At 43.0% G+C, this 23,959-nt stretch overlaps 3 protein-coding genes across 9 annotated transcripts in view; 2 read left to right on the forward strand and 1 right to left on the reverse strand.

Moving 5' to 3' along the window:
- SH3D19 (SH3 domain containing 19) overlaps positions 1-23,959 on the reverse strand; it is a 180,769-nt gene that overhangs the window by 135,489 nt on the left and 21,321 nt on the right. The gene's annotated exons all lie outside the window — the stretch shown is intronic.
- Positions 705-4,961, forward strand: LOC132366377 (serine protease 27-like). 4 transcript variants are annotated; one of them, XR_009503435.1, is made up of 5 exons: positions 705-886; positions 1,007-1,045; positions 1,173-1,332; positions 2,791-3,066; positions 4,513-4,961. XR_009503435.1 is itself a non-coding variant. In XM_059923947.1 (4 exons), exons 1-4 carry the CDS (start codon positions 835-837, stop codon positions 4,518-4,520), a joined length of 375 nt encoding a protein of 124 aa, XP_059779930.1. In that variant the 5' UTR covers positions 705-834; the 3' UTR covers positions 4,521-4,961. The 4 variants fall into 4 exon arrangements, 2 of the variants coding, with proteins under 2 accessions (XP_059779930.1, XP_059779929.1); XR_009503436.1 differs by lacking the exon at positions 1,173-1,332 and having other exon boundaries at positions 705-899; XM_059923947.1 differs by lacking the exon at positions 1,173-1,332.
- On the forward strand, positions 4,789-21,531 carry LOC132366714 (serine protease 48-like). The gene is given in 10 exon segments (XM_059924309.1): positions 4,789-4,920; positions 13,109-13,307; positions 14,778-14,835; positions 15,033-15,049; positions 15,227-15,374; positions 17,946-18,208; positions 18,932-19,107; positions 21,147-21,410; positions 21,413-21,461; positions 21,464-21,531. Coding segments are annotated over 10 exon segments (1,374 nt in total).

Below are 23,959 nucleotides of genomic sequence, written 5' to 3' on the forward strand. Positions count from 1 at the left end.
CCCTCGGGTCTCAGAGCCACCCGCCCCTCCTTTTGTAATGAACAGGGTACCAATCATAAGGCAAAACCTCCGGGATTACTTCCTTACTTCGCCTCTCTCGGACTAGACTGTCAGCTCCTGGGGGGCAGGCACCCCCAGGATTCATGCCCCTTTATAGGTCCTGCTCCTTGTACACAATAAACATCCAATAAATATTCCCTGACTTAGGGAGGCAAGGAACCAGTTACAACAGGTAGAGATTGAAGCAGAAAAGGGAAAGTGAGAAAGCAGGACATATTGGTCAGCTAACTGACCGGCTTATTTCCTCTTTTTTATCTTCTCCTGTCAGTCCCGTAGCCGTTCTCGAGGCCAAGGACTTGGGGCAGCCCTCTGCACAGCCCTTCGCGACCCAAGCTCAGGGACCTGCCCTGGACTGTCACCCTCGGCCGGGAGGCGGGGGAGAAGATGGGAGCAACTAGGGCAAGTCCCTGAGATGTGGCAGAGGGAGCCTGTGAGCCTGGCCTCGGCCCACACGGGGGCCTCTGCACCGTGTGAGCCCTGCTCCTTCCAGCGCCCTCCCCCAACGGGCCCTCCTCCCCCCACAGGCAGGAAGCCCAGGCACCCTGCTCTGCCCGGACAGCAGGCGGCGCCTCGGGCCCTAGCTCCGCCCCCTGGGTCCTGCAGCTGCACCCTTCAGTATCCGGGCTGGCCCGGGTGAGGACCAAAGGACAGGAGGGGGCGAAGCCGAGGATCCAGCTAGGAGGAGAAGCTGGCCCCGCCCTCTCCTCCCCGGCGGGCCTCACCCTGGGAGCCTGAGTCCAGAAGGCAGGAAGTGCTGGCTCCGAGGACAGAAACATGGGCCCTGCGGGCTGCGTCTTCCTGCTGCCCCTTCTGCTGGGGATCTCAGGTGACCCCCTGGGGTGAGGAGAGTCCCAGGCGGGGGCTTCACAGGGCCTGGGGTGTGGGCCGCCCTCGGCAATAAGAAGCCGTCCTGGGTGTCCCCACGGTCCACCTTTTCTCTTCCTAGGCACAGATGAGGAGGAACCAAAGAATCTCGTGACGTCAAGTAAGGCGCCCCAGCCAGGGCCAGCATGGGAGGGGGGGCGGGGGGATGGGGCGAAGGAGGAGGGAGGAGGGGACACCAGTGTGGGGAGGGGGCAGGCCTCCCAGGACTTTCTCCACTTTGTCCGCAGTCTGTGGGCAGCCCGCGGTCTTACCTGGCACTGCCTGAGGCACGGAGGCCAACGTGGGGCAGTGGCCCTGGCAGGTCAGCAACCGCCAGGGCTTGTTTCACATCTGTGTGGCCACCCTCATCTGAAAGCAGTGGGTACTGACAGTGGCAAGCTGCTTCTGGTGAGTGCGGGGCCTTGCTTCAGGCAGACCCATCAGGGACGAGGGTGACTGGACCTCCTGGGCTGAGGTCAGAGAGGAGTCTACGTTGCACTGCCCAATACAGTATCTGTGCCTAAGAAGTGGGTCCAAATGTTTCCTGCCCTAGCTCTCAGCTCAATACGACTACTCTGAGACTTCGGGTTTCTTTACATCTGACAATCATCTTGACTGAAATGAGTGCCTAGAAAATGTCACACACCCCCGCCACCCCCCATCTAATTCTCTACCCAAGGAGACATTCCCCAGGGGGAGCCACTCCCTCTACTGCATGCCCACATCCTCACACCACTCTGGATGCACAGTTCTGAGCCCTCTTCACTCTCCCTAGGTGGCCTCATCTATTCCCATGGTTTAAAATGTCATAGATTTGTTAACATCCACATTTACATCACCAGCCCCACACTCTAATTCTGATGCATTTCCATTCAGATATCTCACTGGTATCTCAAAGATGATGTAATCAAAAGAGAACTACAATTCTACCACCAGCAATATCCCCAAACCTTTTCTCTCCCTTTCTTCCCATCTCATTCAACAACACAGCCAGTTGCTCAAGCCAGAAATATGAAGCCTCACTTTCCCTCACCCTTCATATTCACTGCACGCACCAATTCTTCAGTTTTACTTCCACAGAATACTTTGACTCCAGCACAAATGTTCTGGCCCACTGCAATAGCAAAATAAGTTTTGCTACCTTCATACACACAACGAAGTGATTTTTTTTAAAAGTCAGAGGCAGGATCATGTCATTCCCTCCTTCAAATCCTCCAGTCGCTGCTCAGGCACCTAGAATAAAACCTATAAGCCATGAATTGCCAGGTATCTGCTCATTTCCCTGACATCATCCCATTCTACTCCAGGTATACTTCAGTTCCTAGAAACTGCCAAGCTCTTTCTTACGCTCAGTGCCTTTGCATACGCTATTCCCTCTGGAATGCTCTTCCTTATAGCTCTTCTCATGGCTGACTCCCACCTTGTGGGACTCAGTTGAAAAGTTACCTCTTCAACGAGACCTTCCCTGATCACCAATTCATAGGCTCTTCCCCCATCTTTTACTCTCTACCTCAAAATCCTGTTTTCTTCATAAAATTTATCACAATTTCAAATTTTATACCTGTTTACTTGTGTGTTCTCTCTCTCCCTCCCTCCCTCTCCTCCACCCTCTCTCTCTCTCACACACACACACACACACACACACACACACACACACAATCCTTGAGACCAAAAGCCCTGTGAGGGCCAGATCATGTCTAAGTCTCATTTATATTTTCAGGAGATGCTCAGCACTTATTGAAGGAACATATGCTTAGGAAGAGCTAGACGAAAAATACAACCTCCAGAACTCTGGGCTCTGCTGTGACACTCCATGACAGAGTCACAAGAAACCCATGGTACTTGTTCTGCTCCTCTTCTTCTCAGGTCTAAGGACACCAGAAAATACAAGGTATTGGTGGGGTCACTTCAGGTCTCTGGTCACCAAGACTCCCAAAACGATGATCATCACCGTGTCCAGGATTGTTCCATACCCCGACTTCCAGAGAAATGCATCCAGCGCCATTGCTGTGGCAGAACTGGCCCACCTGGTTTCCTTTGGCCCCACTGTCCTGCCCATCTGCCTCCCTTCATCGGCAGTCCAGCTGAAGAACTCAACCTCCTGCTGGGTGACTGGATGGGGCAATTCTGGGATATCCCAATGTGAGGATAAGTAGACTTTCTGAGCTGTTTCCTCCACTGACAGTCCCTCCCCCTACCCTCTATCCCACTCCTGGCACCAGATACAGTGCGCTCTCACTCTCTGGCAATTAATCCGAGGTACTGCGGACTTCAGTTCTCCTCGACCCCCAGCTTCCCTCTGCCTCCTTCATACTTCTGCTGCTGTAATTGCTTTGCTTATTTACATCTGCTTCTGCTCTTGTTTCACAATACTACTAAGACCTTAAAAGTAAAAAGGACAGGGCAATGAATTTAAGGAGAGTTGTCAGTTCTCCTTCGGCACCTGGGTAGAGTGTGTGTGGGTAGGTGGGTAGGGGGAAGTAGACACAAAGATGGATCCAGGAAAGTTAAGAGTGCTCAGCAGGTCCCAAGTCAGACTAGGAGAGTAGGGCTTCATGTATCAGTAGTCCTTTTTTTTTTTTTAATTTATTTATTTTTATTTTTGGCTGCATTGGGTCTTCATTGCTGCATGCAGGCTTTCTCTAGTTGCAGCGAGCGGGGGCTACTCTTCATTGTGGTGCACAGGCTTCTCATTGCGGTGGCTTCTCTCGTTGCAGAGCACGGGCTCTAGCCACGTGGGCTTCAGTAGTTGTGGCGCACGGGCTTAGTTGCTCCACGGCATGTGGAATCTTCCCAGACCAGGGCTCGAACCCGTGTCTCCTGCATTGGCAGGCAGATTTTTCATGACTGTGCCACCAGGGAAGCCCTCAATAGTCTTGATTCTTCTTAATCCATTAGATCCACCTTCTTATGTTCTATGGAATATAAAAATATATTCCAAAGCCAAACAACTTAATCCTACATCTTTCATGATTTTAGGTTTTTCTGAATCAAAAGATTCTTCTGTTTTTTGTGGTACAGCAGGAGCAACGGCCATCAGTCTTGTTCAGACCCAGGGAACTCAGCCTTTAGACCATTTGCCAAACCAGAAATCAGAGTGCTGCCTGTTATGGGGGCAGAAACTTGAAATCAGAGCTATCCCTGAAAATCAAAGGCATGAAAGCTCTATCCATAGCTGAAAGTTGCTTCCTAATTTTTTAAGACAACTTTGACTCTTTTTGACCTTACAGCTATGAAACCATCTTATACACTGAAGGAGCTAAAAGTGCCCCTCAGTGATCTCCAGACATGCAATAACTGCTATAGAAAGAAAGCTCGTTGCATGGAGTCGAGCCCATCAGTGAAGCCATGATCTGCTCCAGGCTCCCAGTGGGGCAGACAATCAGTGCATAGTAAGAATCCATCCTATAGGCACCTTTCAGAGCCTTCCATTCCCCAGTGTGCTTCCTCCATGTCTCGTAGCTTCGGGGTCCTTGCATGAACCCAGAAGTGTCTGGATAGGCCCTAACTCCACCGCTCGTGGCTAAATTATTGGAGTCTCTCCCTTTGCCCCGTGCATGGCCCAGCCATCTTTCTTCTCTCCCCCAGGGCAGTAGAGGAGATCCCCTGAAGTGTAAAGTGGAGGATTTCTGGGTCCTGGCAGGAGTGGTGAGCTGGGAATCAAACTGCATCGGAACCAATGAGCCTGGAGTATTTACAAACATCAGTTTCTACAAGTCTTGGAATGAGAAGTCAGCCATCTCGCACGCTGACCTCAGGCCGGACTTCTCCGGGCTCTTCCCTGTTGTGCTTCTGCCTCTCATTTTCCCAGGGCTACCCTAACTGGCTGAGGTCAGTATGGCCAAGGTGAAGTGGCAATTAAGAATGACGGAGAAAGTGGAAATTCTAGAAGTTGAGGATTTTGAGGAGATTCCGAAGCTTCAGCAAGACAGATGCAGTTCTGCTACCTCTGGGTGCAGCCCCCAGGAGCCCAGTCTGCTTGCTGCCTTGTCTCCTGTAGGTCAACCTGAGAAGCAAGGTCCCCGGCATGAATAAAGTTTGGTTGGTTCTAACTATTACTTCTCATATTCATTTATTTATTTGTTTATTTTTTTATGAAACTGGAGTCAGGGCCTTGGGAAATACAGAAGCAAAGAACTTTAGGGCTGAAAGGGATCTGGAAATCACCTGACCCAACCAATTCCTCACATTCTAAAGAAGAAGTAGCTAGGGTACAGAGAGGTTAACTAGTGTGCCCTTGGCTGAAGTCAAGATGAAAACCACCCAGTCTGGGACTAGACTGGGTTCTGAAGAAAAAGCAGGGACTCAGAAGATTAGAAGGTTTCAGTTGAAGCACGCCAGGCAAAAGGAGCCTAGGGCAGTGTATCGGCTATCTACTGCTGTATAACAAATTACCCCAAAGCATAACGGCTGAAGACAGCAAATGTTTACTATCTCTCGGTGTCTGTGGGTCAGTAATCAGGGAGGGCCTAGCCAGGTAGTTCTGGCTCAGGGTCTTTCAAGAGGCTGCTGCTGTAAACTGTAGTCACCTCCAAGCTTAACTGGAAAGGACCTGCTTCAAGCTCACTCACACGGCCTCTCTGCAGGGCTGCCTCAGGGCAGCTGGCGTCACCCAGGTGAGTGATACAAGATACAGCAAGAGAGAATACCCCAAATGGAAGCTATAGTCTCTCTACGACTAATCTCAAAACTGACATCTCATTACTTCCATTGTATTCTATTCTTCAGAAGTGAGCTGATAAGAATCACTGAGGACATCTCAAAGGCTGCCTTCTGTAAGTGCAATAAGTGAAGGGTCTGGATTAAGGAGCTGGGAGGTGAAAACTGACTGTGTTTAGTGGTCACAGATTAAGCAGAGGCATGGGGGCGGGTTTAAATTGAGGAGTCTCCTGTTCACCCCACCCACTAAGAGCACTTCAGGGTTGTGCTCAGAGGTGCACTGGGGTTAGGGAAGGTATTTATTAGAGAGATATCCAACTTGCAATATCCTGCGACCAGAGAGGGGTCCAAGAACATGTCTCATGTAAGAAACGTATGGCTGCTTTATCCCCATCCTTTTCCTGCGCCTGTGGTATACGTATACAAAGGGTAGTTAGGAACATGGGATCTGACGCTGGCCAGCAGTGAGTTGATTTATGGATTTCATAAGATACTGATTAAAATAATACAGGATGCTCTATATTACTCAACAAATAATAGTGAAAAATGATTAGAAGGAGTTTGGGCAAGATGGTGGAATGAACAGCAGCAAAATGATCATCCCTTGCTCAAATTTCATTAAATACCAATAAAATCACTGTTTGAGAATGAAAATTTTCATTAATAACTGCAAAGATAAGATAATTACATAAAAATAAGGAAATTAAATCTGGGCCATTAAAAAGTTTTCCATACATACAAAGAAAATAGTAAGAACTTTGAAAAAAATTAATTTTCCAAATGCAAAAATTATACAAAGTATAAGGAGGATTCAAAGATTGATTACAATTTATTCTCAAAGGAACACTATTCATGTTAATAAGATTTTCTCAGAATTTTTTTTAGATGACAACACTACAGAATTGGAAGCAAGGCATAATTGACACTGTGAAAATGCTTTGGCAAAAGAAGAGATAAACCTATTAAACATGTGAGATGCTAAATAAATAAAAAATGATAAAAGAATGTGAGCGAAGAGGATGGATCTAGATACTAAAGCCAAGAAATCCAACAAAGAGATAACAGCAGGTTTTAGAATCATAAAATAGTTGGAAGGCACCTTACAAGTTCTTTGATACAACTCTCAGCTCAAGGCATGTTTGCTTGTTTCACAGACACGACGGATGATCTTACGCTTCTTAATATCATAGAACTGGAAAACTATCTAACTAACTAACTAACTAACTTTTGGTAATGAAGGAAAGGGAACTATTTTCACTACATGGCACTGTCCCACCATTTGCCCACCAGAATCCTTTAAAACTGAAACTTAAGTAAAATATACACAAAATGGGTGAGATGGAAGGAGATCGTTTTCTGTAGAAAGGATGCCCAAAATTTCAGTAAATACAGGTCTTATGTGTTTTAGGAATAAGCTAAACTTGGAGGTTTGGGTATAATCTCAAAGCAGCATACCAGGAATAAGATCATACCTGAGAATGCTTAAGTGTAATCAACAGTATTCAGCACTAAACTGAAGAAAAACCTCATTAGGAAGGGGAATGGTCAGCATGGAATCTAAGAAAGCAAAAGCCAGACAACTCTGTGTTCATCAGACCCTAGGCTGTAAAGGAAGAGAGACTCTGATGAATATAAACTTTGTATTTATTTAGAAAAACATGTTCTGTTATGGAGAAGCACTGTTTCACCCAGTTTTTGTGAAGAAGGGATATTTCCTCCTAGTGAGTGAAATGCTTGTGGAGATTTGCCACTTCCACTTGTTCTGATCCGAAGACTCTTCAAACCACCACCCACCTACTAATTTGGTTTCCCTACTCAATATCGAGAAGGTGTGCCCTGGTTGGGAAAAATGCAAATTCCAAATGATAAAAATGAATAGTCCTCATTGCAAATCAACATTCTGGTTCATATACAAGTCTCTTAAATTTTAGTGAGTCAGTCTCTTGAATTTGATCTCTTCTAGGTGCTCTGACAGGAATTTTAGAAGCTAAAAAGCTAAGGGTCCAGAGCCTAGATTGAGATGACTTCAGCCTAGTCATACTGCCTGCCAAAGTGGATTCTCTGAGGGTCATGCCATCTTTATCTTACCTCTAACTATGGCAGGAACTTGTAGTTACTTATGCCTTCTATCAGTTACTATGCGGGCCACTTTAAAAATCATCTTATTTTGTCCTAACAACTCAAGAAGGTATTATTTATTCCACTTTTACAAATGAAAACACACACACAAAAACAACTGAGGATCAGAGAGGTTAAGTAACTTGCCTAAGATCACACAGCTAATATTTGATTAAACAGATTTACCCTGGACTGTCTGACTCAAAAGATTTGGCTCTTTCCACTATACCAAATTACCTCCATTCACTGTTAGAAAGCTCTAATAAAGATCTTCCTTATACAATGCCAAAATAACATCTGCCCTTTGGTTCTAGTTATTTGTACCTCTTATTATACTCCAGTCTCCATCTGTAATTATTTGAGTGCACACAGCTTTACTTCTTCTGAATAGATAAGAACAACCTTGAGAAGAGAAACTGCTGTTCTAGTCATCTTCTCGCTCTTCTAACAGCATCTATTATAGTGTCGCAAACAGAAAGTATCGAATCTTATTTTCTAAAAAACAAAATGAAAGCAATAGACTGTAGAAGGCTAGCTGTCAAAACGGAAAGGAAGAATTCATTTAGTATAAGTGAATAAACATAAAAATATTTTATTTTAGTGATCAAAAGAACAGGACCAACTCTTGCCGAGGGGAACTAGTTAAAGGGCAGTAGGACTCAGGGCAAGTAGGATGGAGTTCCGAGCTACTGTGGAGAAGGGGAGTGCAGGCGAGGGAAACCGTAGACTGGACAACAAGGTGGAGAGCGAGAGGAGGAAGAAGGCTGTCCCTCAAAGGCTGTCCAGGCCTTGGCCCTGACATAACGGAGGCCAAGTATATGGACTAGTTCCAGGACATACTGGTTAGTGGAACTACAGCTGGACTAAAAGTTTCCTGTCCAAGTTCAAGAACAAAGACCAAACTGGATCTTTGAATAGAGGGCATAGGTGTCTGTTGCTGCTACACATGTGCTAGAGAAATCAATTATGCTTTTTTTAAAATTTTTTTTTATTGTGGTAAAAGTCACATAATAGAAAATATACTATTTTAACCATATTTAGCTGTACAGTTCAGTGGCACTAAGTACATTCACCTTGTTGTGCAACTCTCTCCATCATCCATCTCCCGACTTTTTCACCTTCCTAAACTGAAACTCTGTCCCCATTAAACACTAACTCCCCATTCCCCCTCCCCACCCCTGGCATCTACCAGTGTACTTTCTGACTCCACGAATTTGACTAGACTATTCTAGGTACCTCGTGTAAGTGGAATCAAACAGTGAGAAATCAGTTATTCTTTAGGAGAATTTTATAAAGAGATTTACTCATTTTATAAAGAGATTTATTCATTTTATTCATTTTCATTTATTCATTATTCATTTTCAGATCAATATAATAGATAGATTTGATGGATTGAATTAGAAAAGAAACAATGGAATCCATTTGCCCTTCCTGGAACTACAGATAAAAAGCTACAGAATTTGGGGACTTCCCCGGTGGTCCAGTGGTTAAGATGCCACTGCAGGGGGCGCAGGTTTGGTCCCTGGCATGCAGGAACTAAGATCCCGTGTGTCGCAAGCTGCGGCCAAAAAAACAAAAAAAAAACAAAAAAAACCCTACAAGACTTGCAAATCTACTGTCGTCCCTGTTTTATTCTCAGGGTACTCAAGAGAAGACTGCACCCTGTAGTGGCATCCTTACTCTACAGCAGTGGTTCTCAACGAAGGGTGATTCTGCTCCCCACCCCAACCCCAGGGGACGCTTGACAATGTCTGAAGACATTTTTGGTTGTCACCACTAGGGATGGGTGGTACTCCTGGCATCCAGCAGGTTAAGGCCAGAGATGCTGCTTAACGTCCCCCAATGCACAGGACAGCCCCCCACAGGAAAGAATCATCTGGCCCCAAACGTCAACAGTGCCAAGGCTGAGAAATCCTGGTCTATAGGCACCATTCACATCAATCTAAGCCATCACCAAGATGACCTGTTTGCCCAGAATTAAGTTAGTACTTAAAACTAGGATATTAGTTCAACAAAAACAATAATAAAAACAGTGGCTACTATTTATTATTTTGTGCTTAAATAGCCTAAACGCAAGCTAAGTACTTGCCCTCTATCTTATTTAATTCCTACCAAAATCTTGTGAGGTATTATTATTCCCATTTTGCTGAGATGAAAAGGTTGTAACTAGGCAACAGCCACATGGCAAGCAATAAAGCTCTTACCAACACCACCACATGGCCACTTCCCAAACCAACAGTTATTGTGTACGGTAGAGGTATTTAAAGATAACGTTAATGATAGCAGGGTAATGATCTGGGAACAGAGACTCTAGGACCTCGAGACAGGGCATGAAGAGAAGGCAGAAAGCTGTAAGAGCTGTCTTCAGGAAAATCTCTAGAGTGGACATCAAGCACCTGCTCTCTCACTTCCAACTCCTTGGTACTTCCTTATCTTAGAAGAAGCAAGGGAGCATTAAAATGGCAGACCCAACACATTTCTTGATTGCTAAACCAACAATAATGAAATATTTGTAGAGGAGTAATGGAGGTAATAGATAAAGATAAGTAAATACAGGTAAATAGATAAGGAAGTCAAAATTCAATGTTACATCTGCAAAGACACTTTTGAGATCATCAGCTGATTCCAGTGCCTTCATGGTACAACAGGAAAACACAGGCCTTAGGGGAAAGGTGACTTGCCTAAGGTCATGCAGTCTTCCCCATAAAAATGACAGCATAGCTCTGTGGGCTGAAAACCAAAGGCGATTTCTCCAATATGATAGAAGAGTTTAGCTTAGACTTAGAAAGGACTCATAGGTTCCAACTGTCTCTTTAAAAATGGGCATTTTCTTACATAACTCAATATCATTATTACACCCATCAAGATTAACAATATTTCCTTCGTAACATCTAATACCCAGTTAATTATCAAATTTCCTTGCTTATATCAAAATGTCTTCTTAGAGTTGATTTGCTAAATCAGGATCCAAACAGGGGCCACACACACTTATGACTCTTACGTTTCTTTTCACCTAGAGGAGTTTCCCTCCCTTTGTACCCTCATACCATTGACTTGTTATAGAAACCAGTGTTAGTTGTTTTATAAAATGTCCCACATTCTGGATGTGACTGTTAACTTCCTTGGCCTTGTAATTTAACTTACTCCTTCATCCTCTGCATTTGCTATAAGTGGAAGTAGCTTTAGAGATTCAGGTTTCACTTTTTTGACATGAAAACTTCATTGGATATTCCTTCACATTACGTCACATCAGGAGGCTCATGTCTGCCTTAACCCACTTTTCATGATGTTAAGATTGAACAGAGCATTCAAATAGTAACAGCCTGAGCTGTTTCATCTAAAACTTTCAACTACTGATAATCATCCCCTGAATCAATTATCTCATAAAGAGCTGTAAATATTGCTTTCAAATTCTATCACTCCAACCAGTAAGAATTTATTAGCTGAAATTCTTCCCTCATCAACTAAGCCCGTTTTGTTACCCTGAACTACAGTTTGGACAGGAAAAGCAAGATAGCTATTTAATTCTTTCCTTTTACTTCCAATTTTAATAGTAAGGAGCTCATATCTTAGTTACAATAAAGTTTATTTCCAACTAAATTAGAACCAAAAATACATTTTCACAAAACATTTAAGCAAAAGGGAAAAAAGATCGTGTGAATGACCCAATTAATATGTAAAGAGTTTTCAGCGACCGCAGATTTGTCCAGGGATATAAAAAAGTCCAAAGGTCTAGGACAACCACAGGACCCTCAGAGGGAAAGGAGTGTCTGGTCAAATTTTGTTCCTTTGATAAATCAACAGAAAGACCTGTTCAGACCTTTAGTAACTTTGCAAAAAAGATGATCTTTACTCCAAACATGACTCGAAGGCAAATCTCAAATTGAGGTCTGACTCTTAAAAGCTATATTTAAGTAAGTTGATTAAACAGTTAAAATTGCCTGTGAATACAATAAATTAATTGGAATACCAATTGTGATACGAATAAGGAATCTTTTCTTTGATTAAATGAACAGGACAAAATTGCAGGTTACAATATTAATTTCAGGAAAAAATTAAGGTGAAAAGTACCGAGAGGGTCATCATATGATGATAAAAAGCGCAGCTAGTGGTGGACACATAACCAGAATGAATGGATAAACCACACACACACAAAACATAGGATGCATAAAACAAAAACCATTAAAAATGTATGGAGGAGATAACATAAATATAATAGTAGTAGATTTTCACCCCCATCAAGCAGTCACAAATGAAGACAACTAAATCTGAAAAAGACAGCTGTGGCAGTCAGTAAACAAGAAGATGGAAGATTAATTTTTTTTGAAGTTTTCACTTCTAAAATCTGAAAAAATGTATTGAAAGAAGTAAACACCTTACTGTACTGAGATACAGCAAATGTGGCATCTGCCCCACCACATCAGTCCCTGCAGCTTAGCTGGCCATATTCTTTCATCCTCATCATGCACAAGGGCACTTACTGCAGAGACACTTAGTCCACAGCCATGTACCTAAGGGCTGGTAAGAAAAGATCATCTGTTCAAATTCTGCGGAATTTGAACTGAAAATAAGGAAAAACTTGGGTAGTTTATAGTGGGATAGAATGAAAAGACATGGGAAGTGCTGGGCCATCCTGACGGCAGAGGACCAGAGTGAGGATGCCGAACTGCTGCTCTGAGCTCTCGAGCCATCGTGGATCCAGAGCCCCCTGGCAGCTCCAGTCTCCCATTCTGGTCTCCAGTCTGTCCTAGGATAGCTGCAGATGTCCTTGCTACTCTGTTCTCCTTACTGTTCCTCAGATATCTGTATTGGTTTGTTAAGGCTGCCATAACACAGTAGCACAGACTGGGGGGGGGGGGGGCTTAAACAACAGAAATGTGTTTTCTCACAGTTCCAGAGGTGAGAAGTCTGAGATCAAAGTGTCAGCATGGTTGGTTCCTCCAGAGGGACGGGAGGCAAAGATCTGTTCTAGGCTTTCTTGGCTTGTAGATGGCCGTCTTCTCCCTCTGTATGTGTCCAAATTTCCTCTTCTTGTAAGGACATCAGTCATACTGGATTAAGGCCTACCCTAATGACCTCATTTTACCTTAATTACCTCTTTAGAGACACTATCTCTAAGCACGATCACATTCTAAGGTACTGGGGGTTAGAACCACAACACATAAATTTGGGGCGGGGGGAGACACGTTGCAGCCCATGACAATATCTTTAAAATAATCTCTCTCTGGTTAAGCTAGTTTCATTGAGTCTCTGTTGCTTGTAACTGAATAACACTTACCCAAACAGCTATATTTTCTGGTCTTATTTTTTTTAAATTATTCATGTGTTTCTGTCAAACTTGCCCAAATTTTAAGCTGCAAGACAGCAATAACATGCTTTAACACTTCACTGAATTCTGCCTCCACAGACCTACTACCCTACAGACTATGGGTACAGAAAACAAAAAAGGCGCAGAGAAGAATTCTGTAGCAGATGCTGTGCTGCATGGCCCAGACCCCCCTTCAGGACTGAAGCGTTCACTTTCCTAGCAACCAGGAGTGTTGGCTGCAGACAGTTCGAAGCCAAGTCCAATTCCAAGAACTGCTGCCAGAGCCGCCTCACCCAAGGTAATGCCCCCTCCCCTGCAGGTAACCCACACCCAGTCATTCAGAAGTCCAAGGGCTCAGCCTTCTAGCCTCAGTTCAGGGCATCTTTGAAGGGCCAGCCCAGCTCCAGAGCAACCTTTGGGAAAGGCTAAGGCCCCTGTTGCAGATGTATTACATCAACTCTCCCTCTGCCCAATCCTGCTTCCATCCCCCCTCGAGGTGTTCATCCTAAGACTACTCCCCAACAAACTTCTTGCACACAAATCTCTGTCTTAGAGTCTGTTTCCCAGAAAATCTGACTTGCAGTACGGTCTCTGGCTAACACTGTAAATGAAGATGAAGACAAAAAAATTTAGAAAAAATTAGCCAGGTACTGGGTTAATTTCCTCTTTTTTCATTTCTAGCTTCTGAAGAATCCTGCCCATCTTCCATTTCCTTGCCAGAGACAGGGTTCCATTCCTTTCTGTACCCTCCAACCTGCCCTGGAGGCAGAAGCCTCAGACACCCTGCTCTCCCTGGACAGCAGGGGGCACCGCGAGCCCCAGCTCCTCCCCTTGGGTCCTGTAGCTGCATTTCTCAAGTCTGGTCCCTTCAGCGCCTGGCCAGGGTGAGGGCCAAAGGAGAGGAGGGGGCGAAGCCAAGGATCCAGCTAGGAGGAGAAGCTGGTCCTGCCCCTCTCCTCCGGCTGCTCCCCGGCTGGCCTCATCCTGGGAGCCTGAGTCCAGAAAGCAGGAGGTGCTGACTCTGAGGACAGAAACATGGGCCCTGCGGGCTGCGTCTTCCTGCTGCCCCTTCTGCTGGGCGAGCCCCTGAGGCTGGGGGTGGAGTGGAAAGGAGGAGGCAGAGGTTTCTTGGCTCAAGAAGTTACCATATAGAGTAACAGGACACTCCACCCACGGGATGTGACTTCTGAATGGTGGGGCCTGCGAAAGTCCTGAGGGGACCCTCTGTGCCAGGCCCCAAGCAGTCCAAGGCTCATGGATATAGAAGTAAACACAAAGATCCCCGCCCCTGGGGGGGCTTACAGTCAATGCACATATCAAATATGTGAATTATAAGGCAGGTTAGAAAGCAATAAATACTGTGACCGGAGAGGGGCGTCTAAGGTACAGGGACACTGTCACTTTAAATAGGGTGGTCAAGGAAGGTTTCACTAAGAAGAAGCTATTTGAGCAAAGACTTGAAGGAGATGAGTGATTTAGCTAAGAGGATTGAGGGAAAGAGCATTTCAGGCAGAGGGAACTGGAAGTACAAACGCCAGTCAATGATTTCAGGAATAAGCTTGTTCATTTATTTTTCTGGCCCACAGTGATTTAAAAGCCGGGTAGCAGCAAAAAGATAACAGGTAGCAAGAAAGAAAGATATACAAAACTGCAAAATGCTAGTTCAGTTCAAGAAAACATGACAAAAGTAAATAGCTTATAAACCTCAAAATCATCTGAAGGCATTAATGTATTTACAACCTCACATGCTTGATACTCCTGATGGCAGCCGTGAATCATCAAGTAAAAGTTAAATTATGTTCCATGTATACTGCTAAAAAAGTTAGGTAAGTAAGTATGTAATTATCAAGATTACCACTAATGGGTAGATATTTATAAAATTTGGGTGTTTAACACCAATCTGAGAAATTTAAGTAGGTAGAAAGCCTCTCTATTAAGTGAATCTGGATATAAGAGGTGTTGTTATATGCTAATGATACGGTGTACTTGTTTTAGCGTCTTGCCTATCCTTTTCTTTCCAAAGGAAATCTCTGCAGTCAGGTGAGTGGTCTCCCCTTGGGCCCAAGACTGCTGGGCTTGGAACTGGAATAGGATGGAGTATGGAGGCTCGGGAGGACTCAGGTCCCAGGAGTGGATGGGAGTTTGGAGATGATAAGATGGGGATGAGGAGAACAGCACAACCAGATTCCCATGCTTCTCTCTTTCCTCTTTCTCTAGTGTGCGGACGACCTGTATACTCAAGCCGTATTGTGGGTGGTGAGGACTGGCCTTGGCAGGTCAGCCTGCACTTGGGTGAGTCCCACGTCTGTGGAGTTTCCCTCATCGGTGACAGGTGGATACTGACAGCAACACACTGCCTACACAGGTGAGTTCTAGCTGGTTGGTGCCTAGCACACAGAGAGGTTCCCAATAAATATTTGAATGAACCCATGAATGAGCCAACAGACTAAGGAAAGTGCCAAGATGAACAGGCAGAAGGAAACCTAGGTCATCTTGGACTAGGGACAGGGCATAGAGGTAGAAAAAAAAATGATGAAAATAGTCACTATATTAGAAGCTTTGCTTACTTTTCACCACATCACTTCCTAAACACCAGTCAGGGAATTTTGTCTTAAGCTGCTTTGGGTCACAAACACAATCTCTGAGAGAAGCAAGGTACCATGTGGTGAGTAGCTGTAGAGAGAGGCACATGTAAAACTGATGTCTCCAGCCAACAGCTAATGAAGATGTGACAGACCCTCCTGAGTCGGGCCTTGAGATGACACTGCAGCCCACCCTGAGTGCAGCCTGGTCAGAGGCACCCAGATCCTAATCCACAGAAACTGTGAAATGTTTGCTGTTCTAAGCCTCTAAGCTTTGTGGTAACTTGTTATGCCACAGGAGATGACATATATCCAGAAATCAAAACAACAGGACTGGGGCTTCCCTGGTGGTGCAGTGGTTGAGAATCTGCCTGCTAATGCAGGGGACACGGGTTCGAGCCCTGGTCTGGGAAGATCCCACATGCCGCGGAGCAACTAGGCCCGTGAGCCACAATTACTGAGCCTGCGCGTCTGGAGCCTGTGCTCCGCAACAAGAGAGGCCGCGATAGTGAGAGGCCCGCGCACCGCGATGAAGAGTGGCCCCCACTCGCTGCAACTAGAGAAAGCCCTCACACAGAAACGAAGACCCAACACAGCCAAAAATAAATAAATAAATAAATAAATAAATAAATAAATAAATAAATTTAAAAAAAAAACAAAACCAACAGGACTTTTCAATAACAAACTGAAAGCTCAAAGAAAATAGAGTAATAACTTCAAAATGCTGAGAGAATTCCAACTTAGAATTCTGCTCATATTTACAAATGATCAATCAAGTGTGGGATAGAAATAAGACATTTTCAAATATACAAAGCAGAAAAAATATTACCCCTCATGCACATTTTCTCAGGAAGCCAAAGGAGAATGCGCTTCACCAAAATAAAGGGTGGGGCGGGGACAGGAAAACATGGGATCCAGAAAAAACAGAATACAACACAGAAGAAAACCCTCAAGAAAATCATAAAGAAAAGTACCAAGGTTGGAGTTAGAGGGCAGAGGGCTTAAAAAAAAAAAAAAAAGACTTCCCTGGTGGCGCAGTAGTTAAGAATCTGCCTGCCAATGCAGGGGACATGGGTTCGAGCCCTGGTCCAGGAAGATCCTACATACCGCAGAGCAACTAAGCCCATGCGCCACAACTAGTGAGCCTGCACTCTAGAGCCCACGAGCCACAACTACTAAGCCCGTGTGCCACAACTACTGAAGCCTGCACACCTAGAGCCTGAGCCCTGCAACAAGAGAAGCCACTGCAATAAGAAGCCTGCGCACCACAACGAAGAGTAGCCCCTGCTCACTGCAACTAGAGAAAGTCCGTGTGCAGCAACAAAGACCCAACACAGCCAAAATAATTAATTAATTAATTTTTTTAAAAAAGGATAGTATTGATAAAAAGCCTAACAGGTGTCAACATATTGAGAGATATACACTTCTGGTAGACAGTTTGGGGAACAAATAATGAGTCAGTGATAGGTACATAGAAAACTTAAAAAACAAAGAAGTGAGACCACATTATTAATTCCAGAAGCAAAAAGTTTTGCAAGAAATCTCATTATGGTACTCAATATGGCCTCATAGGGAATAATGTTTTCATAGTCACAAGAACATACATACTAAATACTGATCTAACAAAAAGTTATATTGGATGAGGAGGATGGTGAAAAGGAAGTGGGGAGTTGGCAGTAATTGTTGGGTCAATCCTCACCTTCTACAGGAGGAATACAATATTCTAAAACTGAAAGAAAAAAATTAATGGCAATATATAGGGTTTCTTGAAAACACTAGGGAAAATGCTAAAAGAAAGAGCTAAGAGTTGAAAGTGATTGCCTTTGGATAGCATGAATTGAGGGCAGTAGGGCAGAGAACTTCTGTTATTTATTTTGTAAATCTGATCAAACTACTGAACATTTAAATTACATATATATCATATATGAACTTTGGTGGTTATATTTTGCTTTAATTTTTTAATTTAGAAATAAAGGTCTAGTGCTCAGAACTCAAAAATGAAAATAAAACAACAATGACTGTTAAGCATATAGGCTATGGCTGAAACCACGGAGAATAGTAGAGGTGAATAAGAGAACCAGGGAAAAAATACAGGACAAAACTCTGGCCATAATCATATAAAAGGAGACCACAGAAACAGCAGACAACAAAAGAAAGAGTGATCAGGGAGTGAGGGAAGGAGAAAAGAAGACAAACCAACCCTATGCCAAGTTGGAAGCAGCCTGGTTAATTCCAAGTCTGTTACCCTCCTTTCTTACTTAAAGACTTAGTGCTACACACAGGCAGCTTGTTCTGACCCAGCTGTAGCACAAAAGCATGCTCCACTTTTATTCTCCTCTTTCTCTTCCCCTTAGGCGCTGGATTCCTTTCTTATATACTGTGTGGCTGGGATCAATTGACATAGGCCATTCAAATACAGGCGTGAAGTATCATGTGTTCCGAATTGTCATCCATCCCAAACACCACGGTACCATTGCAGACATTGCCTTGTTGAGGCAGTTCTCTAGAGTCACCTACAGTTCTTCCATCCTGCCCATTTGCTTGTCCAGTGTCAAAAAGCAGTGGACAATTCCAGACTCTTGCTGGGTGACTGGATGGGGAAAAGCAGAAGATGAAGGTGAGAATGGGAAGAGAAAGGGGTTGTTTTATACATCACCTTCTTGTACCCATTCCAGAATAGTCATATTCTAGGCATTTCATTACTACGGCAAATATTTTCAACAAAACCAGACACTATCTGAAAGTCTTCAAATAAAATGTTTGCTTATTTATATGTTTATTTACTCTTATATCCTGCCTAGAGTCTAGCTATAGCAGCAAGAAAAGATACTAACAATTTATTTATTTATTTTTTAATACTAACAATCTAAACACACAATTACCTCTCTGAAACAGAGGTTAACAAGCCTGATGTAAGGTTGGAAAGAGTCTAGTACTTTAAATCTGTTTTTAAAGTGTTGTGTTGTGTCAACTCTTTCCCAGGATAGAGTAAAGACAGGAAATGATCTGGGAGCAGAAAAATGAGAAAGGAAAAAGTTTTAGAATATGGTAGAATACTCACATCTTTACTTAATCAAAATATATCAGCACTTCTCTTTATTTAGAACATTAGGAATGCCCCGCGTGGCACATTAGAAAAGCCCCAAACAAATAGAATTTTGAATTATCCATTGTTTTAGATTAAATGTACCAAAAAAACTCTTCCATTAGCCAACACGATTGGAAAGTGACTGTGTTCTGCTTTTGGATTCCCATTCAGAGATGTCTGCATATCAGGACTGAATGTTGTCCCTGTACCTTTCCAGGCTGCTTTTCCTTTCACTCCTATTTATCTCTACAGATTCTGACTACCCTACAATCCGCCAAGAAGCAGAAATACCCATCACTGAACACCAGCATTGCGAAAAAATCTACAACCCGGTGGGTTAGCTACTGCCACAAACAGAGCCGGTCATCCAGGAAAGCATGATTTGTGCTGGTGATCTTGAGAAAAGAAAGGATACTTGCCAGATCAGGGTTTGCTCTTGAAATTTTTTTATTTTAACATGACATCTTAATTTGGATCCAGGTTTGCCCATCTGTAAACAACAGTGAATTGGGAATCAGGAGACAAATGTTCTGACAATAATTCTTCTGTTAACCTGGATAAGTCACTTAACCTTTATCTATTAATTTAATCTCTTCAACTACTGATCTAGAGCAATGCTAACCACTGGTGCTTGGATTTTCACAGTCTCATATGTTTTTATAAATATATTAAGAGGTTGACATAGAAGTGCCAAGTTTTTAATTTTTTGAAGTAAGAAACATTTCATTGTACACTTAAAAGATGTCATTCCATTGTCTCCTGATCATAACTGTCTGATGAAAATTCAGCAATCATTTGTGTCTTCCTCCACTGGGTGTGATGTGTTTTGTTCTGGCGGCTTTCAATACATTTTCCTTCATATTTGATTGTTAGAAGTTTGAATGCCATGTCCTTGGTATGACTGTCTTTGTCTTTATCCTATTTGGGATTCACTGACGTGTTTTTTTAATCTACTCTTTTACCTTTCATCAAAACTTGGGAAATTTTCATTCATAATTACTTTAACTATTATTCTGCCTCATTTCTCTCTTTTCCCCTTCTGGGTGAAACAGAAAATTTGTAAGTTACAACTTTTGATATTTTCACACAAGTCCCTGATATTTTATTTTTACCTTTTTCTGTTTTTCAAATTGGATAGTTTAAATTAATCTATATTCAGAATCATTGCTTCTTTCTCCTGCCATCTACATTTTACTGTTAAGTTCATCTAGTGAAATTTTTATTTCAGATATTTTATTTTTTAGTTCTAGAATGACCACTTGGGTTTTACTTCCTCTTTCCCTCCCTCCCTCTCTCTCTCTCTCACATGCATTTTTCTATATCTCTGCCAAAATTTCCTGTCTGTATATTCATTATTTACAAATCAAACAACGAGACACAACTTCACACCCAGGGGGATGGATATAATCGATAGATAATAACAAGAGTTGGCAAGGAATGTGGAGAAATTGGAATCTTCACGTACCTAGTGAGAATGTAAGATGGTGCAGCCACTCTGGAAAACCTCAAAAGGTTAAGTATGGACTTACCATATGATCCAGGAATTCCACTCCTAAGTATACATCCCAAGAGAAATGAAAAATACATCCATATAAAAATCTGTACATGAATATTCATTGCAGCATTATTTATAACAGCCAAAAAGTGAAAACAACCCAACTGACCATCAACTGATGATAACAAAATGTGGTATGTCAATATAATGGAATATTATTCAGCCATAAAAAGGAATAGAGTACTTACACATGCTATTGACATAACATGGATGAACCTTGAAAACAGTACACTAAGTGGAAGAGGCCAGACATAAAAGGTCATATATAGTTTCATTTATACAAAATATCCATAATATGCAAATTCACAGAGGCAGAAAGTAGGTAACTGGTTGGCCTAGGGCTGGAAGGAATGGGAGGAAATGAGGGTGACTGCTAAAAGGGTATGGAGTTTTTTTGGGGGGTGACAAAAATGGGTTGTGGTAATGGTTGAGCAACACTGTGAATATACTAAAACTGAACTTTAAATGGGTGAATTGTACAGTATGTGAATTATATCTCAATAAAGCTGTTACAAAAAAATAGCAAGATTGAGAGATACATCACCAACTACTATCACCACCATTTTATATAAGAAAGCATTATCTTAACACTAAAAAAGGCAATAAGAACCTAAAAATAGAAAAATAAGGACAGTTCATTCAACTGAATGAATTTAGTGAAAAACTCATCATATTTATTTCTTTTCAATCACAGACGAGTATTTTGAAACTACTGATATATTTAGCTAAGGTCTCTGCCAATTTCAGATTCTATGATTCTAAATTTCCATGTCAGTGGGAAGTCCAGCTCCCTCCGGATTTTTACAGCTCCATGGGCTCCACTGCCCCATTCGAAGGAACCTCCACCCCTGTGACCACTCTCCTCTTCATGGTCCTTCTTCACTATGCTCATGACCTTTATCTCTTCCTTAGGGTGATTCTGGAGGGCCTCTGTCATGTCATATTGATGGTATATGGATCCAGATAGGATTGTCAAGCTGGGGAACAGGATGTGGTCTTTCTTTTCCTGGAGTCTACACCAATGTGACCTACTACCAAAAATGGATCATGTCCGTTATCTCAAGAGCTGAGGTCTTGGATGCCAACAACCTGGACTTAGCTGACTTCTTGCTCCCTACTGTACTGCTCTCTCTGGCTCTCCTGGGACCCTCCTGCGCCTTTGGGCCTCACATTTTACCGGGAGAGTAGGCAGTGTAGCTGAAGCTGCTGGCCAAGTACAGGGCTAGGAAGGAATGCATGGAGAAGAAGCCCCAGGAGCAGAGAACTCACGAGGAGAGTCGCTGGGAACTCTGGATGACTTCATTAAAATACGGAGAAATGATTTTGTTTTTGAGGTTCTTGATTCTGGAAGTAGGTTTCACTGGCTGGAATGTGAACAACTGAGAAATAAGAATGCCACTTCTGTGCATGGCATTCTTTGTCCCTGACTATGCATCTTGCAAGGCAGGAAGGATGCCTTCCATGAAGAAGTATTTACAGACACAAATGAAATGGTGACAGAAGAAGGCAACAAAAAAAGTATCTGGGGAGGCAAATGGGAAGGTCCTCAAGAAAGTACATTAAGGGTTTACTTCGTGCCCATAGGTTGCATTATGAGCATCTTACCTGGTCTATCTTTCTCTACTTTCTCTGCTCTTTGTGCTTCCCCTCTGTAACAAGGCGTAAATAAGAAACCCATGTATGTAGTTCAGCTCTGAGTATTTCTGAAATGTTTACGTTTTGAAATGCCTACCACCAAAAATGGATTAATGCAATAATCTCAAGAGCTGAGGTTTTGGGTTTCAATAATCTGGACCTATCCAGGTTAATTTTACTTCTTAATAAAGTACTTTAAATGTTTATAAGGAAAAGATTATTTCCCTTGCTTAACTAGCATGCTTCTTTTTGTTGAACAATCATGTGACCTATACTATTTCCTTTTCTGTCTAGGCTTCAGGAGGTCAGAGCTGAGTTTTATACATGATTTCAGTCATTATCTTTATCCTATACTATCTGGTATATAATTCTACTCATACTCCTTTTTATTTCAATCATCCTTCATTTCTCATTTGAATGAACTTAAGTTTTGTTGCATCTGTGTCTTTTGGGGTAAGTCAACTTTCAAAAACAATGTTTTTGGATTAAATAAATACATTTAACAGGAAGTGAGGGTAGGTTTGGAAAGTTAAAGTCCTTGCTAACCCTGAACCTCCCCTCTCCTCTAGGCTGCCACTACAGCCTCCCAACTGCTGTTCCCACGTCCTTACCGTCACTCACACCTATGCTCAAGTGCATTTGTTCTCCACAGAATTCAGACTAGTGTTTTAAAAATAAAGATTTTTAAAATGCTTTTCTCCTCCTTTCTCCTGTTTACCACACTTCAAAGGCATCCCATTGCTCAAAGAATAAGAACCAAAGTCCTTAGCAGGACCTACAAAGCCCTGCTGGATCTCATCCCAGGCTGCCTCGTCAGCCTCATCTGGCCTCACCCCACCTGCTCTCTACACTCTCACTTCCTCAGATGCTCCAGAAGCCCCATCTCAGCACCAGACCTCTGTATCTGCTATTTCCTCTTCCCCGCTGTCTTTGCGTGGTTAAGTCTTACTGATCTCAGTTCACTCTTCACTTCCTCAAGGAAGCTGTTCCCAGCTCTCCTGACGAGAACAAATCCCCCCAATATACAGTCTCGCAATACGGTGTCCTCCTTGATAGGACTCAACACAGGTGTAATTTAACATTCATTTGTATAACTGTCTAATTAATGTATGTCTGTCTTACCAAAATGCAATGAGGTCCATGAGAGGAAGAATTTTTGCTTTTGCCAACCACTATATTCCAGTCTCAATAAGTATTTGTTGAATGAGTGAATGAATGAATGAGAAATAAACACACAATCTCTCTGTCTCCCCAACTAAGGACCTTTTGTTTACTGAGGTAGCCCAGAACCTGGCACAATGTCTTACACAAAGTAGGTTTTCAAATACAGGTTAAATAAAAGGATGAAGGAAAGAATGTTTTGGCCCCATTCTCTTTCGTACCTCTCTCCACCTATAAGGCACAAAGGAACAAACAGTACACAAAGCAGGTGAACTGAAATCTTTCTCAGAGACAATAATTCAAGCTAAGCAAGCTCTGGAATGATACAGAGGGCAAAGCAAAATGGCAGCTGAGAGAAAAGAAAAAGAGAAAGGAGGGGCAAGAAAGGAAAATGGAGGAGAAAGGACAGACTAAAATCAAGAACTGGAGAAGAACAAATAGGAAGAGAAAACACACAAATGTATGAGCCAGAATGACACGGCAAGGGGACATAAAGAAGGTCAAGAAAGCCAAAACACTGCTTCCTATCATTCCTCCAGACCCGTAGGAAGCAACTGTTCCACAGCATGGGAATCTGACAATATTCTTCTCCTGAACCAAGAGTTGAAACGTAAACCTTTTGGAGAGACCAGGCCATTCAAGTGGGAAGAAAGGGATAACTATAGAAGAAGACCACATGACCTCACCACTGACCACATGACCTGACCACTACTGGCTGGACTTACTAGGGATGAGCTCTTGATGTAAGAGCTGCCTAGCGGGTAGGGGGGCAGGTTGGCCTAACATCTTACCCAACAGATGCACTAAATACTGGACAGCCCAACAGACCCCTTCTCATGGGAAGTCTGAAAATGGGCCCTAGAGTATGTCAGTGTGCAATCAACAATATTAAGTGCCCACCACGTTCCAGGCATGTTCTAGGTACTGAG

Source organism: Balaenoptera ricei, chromosome 5, assembly GCF_028023285.1.
Source record: "Balaenoptera ricei isolate mBalRic1 chromosome 5, mBalRic1.hap2, whole genome shotgun sequence".
Taxonomy (NCBI): domain Eukaryota; kingdom Metazoa; phylum Chordata; class Mammalia; order Artiodactyla; family Balaenopteridae; genus Balaenoptera; species Balaenoptera ricei.